The sequence below is a fragment of the Coturnix japonica genome, chromosome 2, assembly GCF_054131305.1.
Source record: "Coturnix japonica strain WE chromosome 2, WE-NBRP24, whole genome shotgun sequence".
In the NCBI taxonomy this organism is placed as follows: domain Eukaryota; kingdom Metazoa; phylum Chordata; class Aves; order Galliformes; family Phasianidae; genus Coturnix; species Coturnix japonica.
The window spans coordinates 31,638,957-31,644,956 of NC_140664.1; the positions used below are offsets into that span (position 1 = coordinate 31,638,957).

At 41.0% G+C, this 6,000-nt stretch overlaps 1 protein-coding gene across 1 annotated transcript in view; it reads left to right on the top strand.

Moving 5' to 3' along the window:
* Positions 1–5,209, top strand: part of CYP7B1 (cytochrome P450 family 7 subfamily B member 1) — a gene marked incomplete at its 3' end in the record, with an annotated part of 117,432 nt that extends 112,223 nt beyond the window's left edge. Inside the window, 2 exon segments of the mRNA NM_001323207.1 lie at positions 432–610; positions 4,617–5,209. Coding sequence (NP_001310136.1) covers positions 432–610; positions 4,617–4,913 — 476 coding nt within the window.
* Positions 5,210–6,000: the final 791 nt, after the last annotated feature.

Here is a 6,000-nt window from a genome sequence, read left to right on the forward strand (position 1 = left end):
GACAAGCTGAATAGCTCAGTGGATGCTTTCGTTGGTGTTTGCTCTCAAGCTCCAAAATGAAAGGAAATGCATAAAGCATTCATGTCTTCTGATTGTGTTGTTTTCAACATGGTGCCTGAATAATGACTTTCCACCCAAAATCCGTGGCTGCCTCCAGTCGACACAGTTTCTCAGAACCATCAGTGAGAATCACATCGCAGTGCTCAGAGCCGCGGCCCCCGCCCTGCGGGACTGTTTAGTACCTTCTCTTGGTGTCTGGTTCATGTTTTGTTTTGTTTGTGGTTTGTGTTTTTTTCCTTTTTTCCTCCCCCCCCCCTTCTTTAGCCTGCCCTACTAAACCTGTCGAGATGCAGCAGCTGCAGCCATGTATAACTTGCAGTCATCTCCCATATTTCTGATGCTTCCCCCCCTCCGCTTTTGTTTAATCACAGAGAGCGCCTTAAACGAGAGTTTACGGATGTGCTCATCTTCCATGAACATTCGCATCAGCCAGGAGGATTTTGTTCTCAAGCTCGAAGGAGATCAGGAAGTCAGTTTGAGGAAAGGAGACTGGATAGCCCTTTACCCTCAGATTTTGCACATGGACCCCGAGGTCTATGAAGATCCTAAGGTAAACGCTCAGCTGGTGCTGCTCTTCCTACTTCAGGCACATTGCAGCAGCCAGGCCTTTTGTGTTAGGGTTTTTTTGTTGTTTCTTTCTTTTTTTTTTTTTTTTTCCTGCTGTTCCTTCTTGTGGAACAAATCTTCTGACTTTCAGATGTATTTTCGAGGGCCCTACAGGTCAAAAGATTCATGGCCTGAAGAGAGAAATATGGTGATGAGACTGACTGCTACTGCTTTCAAAGGAATTGACAATTGCACATTGACTACCATAAACTTTAGACTAAATGTGGGTTTTGTTTGTCAGTGGATCATTTGATACCCAAGGAGGGCTGAATAATAGAAGGTGGTTTAAATAGCAAATAATGTGGGCCATTTAGCTAAGTGCCCCCAAAGCATCATTGACTCTCTGAAGCCCTATAATAGCAGTGACTTACTTAAGCCTTATGCTTTTTCACCTCTCTTCATAGGGATTCACCCCTTCTCGATCAATTAGTATAGCGTTGTGAACTTGAGACTGTAAAGCTGTTGCTCCACAGCGAAGCTCCGAGGGTAATTGTGTCATCTCCTTGTATTTTTCTCTGACGCTCAAGTTAATGAATATCAAAGACTCGAAATTAATCCACCCTGCCTCAGCCTTAATATGGCTTCAGAAGTTCACCACCTGCATGCAAATTAAATAGTCTGAGTCTGCAGTAGGTTATTCCACTCGGTCGCTGTCCGTGGTCCAGGGTGCCATGTATGAAGTGAGGCTGTCTGTAGTCGGTTCTTTTCAGCATTACAGATAGGAGCTTTTCCTGAATCACTCTCATCCCCCTTTCCCTAAGTAGATTGCCATCTCCCTACCATGCTGATTTCCATGTTTGGGCATGTTTACATGTTTATAGAAAACCCATGTTAGAGGCTCTGCTCCCCAATATAGAAAACCCATGTTGGAGGTTCTGCTCCCCACGGCTCTTCTTTTGGGGAGTTTAAGGATAAAGATGTATACATGGGGTTGCAGAGGAAGGATGAGATTCAGATGCCTTGTTGGTGAAGGGCAGCATTGTGGTGTGTAGGAACCCTGCCAGAGACAGAGGAGAGTTGTGGTGTGTGTTGGAGATAGAAGGAGCAGGATGTAGAGACAGGTATAATCACCAGAGCCATGAAAATGGAAATAATATCCAGTAGGACCCTGCTGTAAGCTCCCACCCAAAATGAAGACAAAGACTGCTGAGAAAATAAGTGTTTTTAAAAAATAATCATGTATTGGCAAATAATTAATACTTCTATCCTTAAAAAGTCACAGCTAACAAATAAGCTTTTTCTCATTTTATTCTTAACACTTTATTTTGGAGAACATTATTGATTTGTCAAAAGTCCATCTGTTTGTTTAGGTCCTAGACTAAAGCATCAGAGTGGTAGCTGTGCCCCTCCCTTATTCAATAATTGTAAGAATACATTACCATATTTCCATTCCTTGAATATATCTGCTTGGTATCAGTTCTGCTCAGCTTTCACAGTACAGCTTTAGTTCATATATTTTATCTTTCTGATAGTGAATGAGCAATCCACACATTGCAGTACATTGATTTCAGCACATGGGCCCACTTGAAAAGTGGGGAAATCACTGTTCTGTTTAGTTCTTAAAATATGCAGTGTGCTTTCAACAATAACTACTGAGGATCAGATAGAAATGGAGAATGAATTTTTTGAAAGGTGCAGTCTTGAGCTTGTCATGTATTTAGGGAAAACTTTCCTGGGAAAACAGGCAGCTTGACGAGATAATTTTATAGCAATGCTTTTCTCCTGGATACATAAATTTAAGAGCTATCAAGTTATCTTCTGCTTTGGCACCATATTGTATATGTGTAAGCATATATTGTTGACCTCTTTCTCCACTCAAAGTCTAAATAAACGAGTCCATTTTTGTAAAGTGGATAAGTAAACCTCCAAATCATAGCACAGTTAAATTACAGAGCTCAGTAAACGGAACTCTGCAGATTCCCTAGAATGAAAGAAAAGGAAACCTTGCAGGAAACCCTACACAGTGGCTTCCCAAACAAAGCTAAGTACAGGACATGACAGTGAGTCCTATATCAATCACAGGAGATTCCTCGGTTTTCCTAATACAGTGAGCAGACCATTCACAGAAAACATTATTTCCAGTTTCTTCACATTTTCCTCACCATGATTCCCAGTTTCCCTTCCAAGAAGTCCTCATGCATGGCTGGAATCCCCTTTGTTGTCAAAAAAAAACACAGCCTTTCTTTAAAAGCAAGCTCACAGGCTCTGTAAAAATTATCACAGCCTAGAGGCCCCAACAACACAAGCCTGAGTTTGGTAGCTCTCATGTTTTCTGCTCTTCCAGTTCCTTACACAGCACATTATTTTTTGATAAAATTAACTACAGTTTTCAAGTAGCTCTTGGGATTGCAAGAAAGCAGTGAGGCTTGGCCCAGTGTGTGTATGTGTGCAGTGCCTCAGTTCCCAATCATTCCCGACACCAGGAACGCATTCTGTGGAAATACTACTGTGAAGAGCTTTGTTTTTTCCTGTTTCGATTTCCTTTTCAGACAGTTACAATTCTGTCTGACAGTGCTTTTTTACATCACTGGGATTTATATTTCAGGAAGGGATTGTTCTTTAAGGAAGAGGGGGTATTCTGGGCTTTCACTTGTTACTGTGCTCCCTCAGATGATGCAGTAATTTAAACAAATATATATATATTTGTTTATATATATATATATATATATATATATATATATATATGCTTCCTTTCACAAATACTAAAAAGTACTTCCCAGCGAAAACACTTTAGCCCTGTGGGAAATTCAGGCCCTTGCCATTTAGAGAAAAAGGCTCCTGGTCATCAACATCCAAAGTTGTATCCCCTCCCTTCCCCTTGTCCTTTTCTCATAGGCCACTTCCCCTGCTGCTGTTTTTCTTGACAACCAGACCCTCAGTGTGTGGTTTCCAGAGCTGTTAATGGGTAGATCAGTATCAGTGTGTTTTATCATTGTGTTATTTGGGTTTTTTTAATCAGTTGAGGTGGTTTCTGTCTGACTGACTTGTTCCCAGCCAGCTCCAAATGGCTGCTGCTATAGCAGATGTATGCAAAGCAGGACAAATGCTAATGAGTGACCATAAGCAAGAAGTGTCTGTCATTTTTATTCAAAGCATGCAGGAGGATTTTGTAAGTGGTTAATTTGCCGTTGACTGAGTGAGGGTGCCAGATCTCCTTCATTCAAAAACATGAATTATCTCTAAACAGTGATCCTGCTGCTGGAAAATAGTCGGAAAGATGTTCAGTTTATGGAATGCAAGTTACAGCCCCAACCTCAAGCCTCACTTGAAAGCACGTTCTTTATAATGGTCAGTCCCTGGCAGTTGCCTAGCTTTGCTCACTGCTTCTGGAGCAAGCCATGTGAAGGTCAGATATGGCAAATTCAGTAGCAACCCCACCTGAAGGGAAAACTGGCTGCAAAATACAGGGTCTGCTTTTTGAATAATGTGCATCACAGGGAGCAAAAAGAAAAAAATAATTAAAAAATAAATAAATAAAAATTAAAGAAAAAGACGGATTTTGCTTTACCTTGCAAGAACAGGTTCAGTGCAATGCACAAGCATTTGTGGGCTATCCTTATTCATGATGTATGTACCACACCAAGCGCCTATGATGCTTTACAAGAAATTGTCCTTTCACTAAGGTTCATTGTCCCTGCTACAAAGCAGTCAAAATCTAATTGCAATCAATACAGGCCAGACACTCTAGTGAATGAGACATGGAAAGTGAAGGAGCTTGATATAAAAGGTCTGAGCTAAGTAAGTGGATTTAAGTAGTCTTCTTTGCAGGGAAGCAAAAGTGGGTTAATGAAACTTGAGGGAACCAGCTGAAAAGGAAAAGCTGTCAGCTCCTTGTCTTCCTCTTTATCTTATTTTTTGGGTTTAAGAAGCATTGCTGACAAGCAAACAAAGCCACTCATGCAACCGTTTTGTTAGATATCTCTCGCTCACTCTTTCTCTTCAATTTTCAGGAGTACAAGTTTGATCGTTACATAGAGAATGGCAAGAAGAAGACTGCATTCTACAAGGCAGGAAGAAAACTGAAGTATTTCCTAATGCCCTTTGGCTCTGGGATCAGCATGTGCCCAGGGAGGTTCCTCGCAATGAATGAGATGAAGATGTTTCTTTTCCTACTTTTGGCTCATTTTGATGTAGAACTAGGGGAAAACAAAGATGTCAGACTTGATAATGGTCGTATGGGCCTTGGTATCCTCCTGCCAGACACTGATATTGCCTTTCGTTACAAGCTGAGGTCCTTAAGAAATTGAGCAGTTGCCTCTGTGCCTTCTACTAATCTCAGTGTTTGCTCTGTTTCCTCACTCAGCTTTGTATTTTTGGAAATGTTTGCTTTTACCCTCTCTTCTTTCACCTCCTTCCTTTTTTTTCCAAGAAGAAAAGTCCTTGGGCTGGAGGTAAATGACAGACACAGTGACATAAGAACTTCTGTTTGTCCTGCCCATGTTTCACTGAGGTGAGATGACAAGAACTTGGTTGAGTAAACCATCCCAATGTGAAGGATCCCCATACTCTTGGCCGTGAGTTGAGTAGGGTTTGGGGGAAGATGATGTCAAGCTGAATCCAGGCCACCATATTGGAAATGGGCTTAGTAGAAACATATAGGGAAATACTCAAACTCTTCAGAAACCTGGCAGTCCAGATATACGGCAGGCGCACTGATAGAACCAAAAGACCTCCTACCATCACTGTGCCATGTGGTTCCCCCTTGTTGGACTGAGAAGTCATCCATCATCAGGAAGCATGACTGCATCTGCTTGTAGAAAAATAATAGTGAGAAATGGGGAGGTTAATTCTAGAGGGTGAAATGATTTTTTAGAGATAATTATTCTAATTTTGTGTTTACTGTTCCCTTTTATGAGTGTCTTAGTCCTTATCTGGAAGATGTAATGGAAGCTATATGGAGTAGAGGTGATTTGATTTTTCCTGTAGCCAGTTAAGTCAGAGAGGAGGTTCTGTTGATTTTAATAGGTTCTGGATCAAGCTGAAATTATGTTTGGGTTTTTGAGCCAAAAAAAGTATACTCTTCAGGGAGAAAATTTATGAGCCTATTTGAAATGATTCCATCATCTCAAAAATTACCACATGTTTGTCTTACTGTTTTACTAGTAGCATATCTGTGTGTTGTGTTTGACAATATATTGTGTTTGTTAGTTTCTCCAAAAAGGCAAAAGAATGAGAGGGCTACAAGGACAAGTGTGGTGTCTGAAACTGCTTTTTAATAGTATTTCAATGTGTCTAAGCTGTGCACGGGCAGACTAGCATGACCTCTGTTTGGAAACAAAATTATCTCTCTGCAAGATGGAAAACAGGCTCTTCTTTGGGGTTGAAATCTGAGCA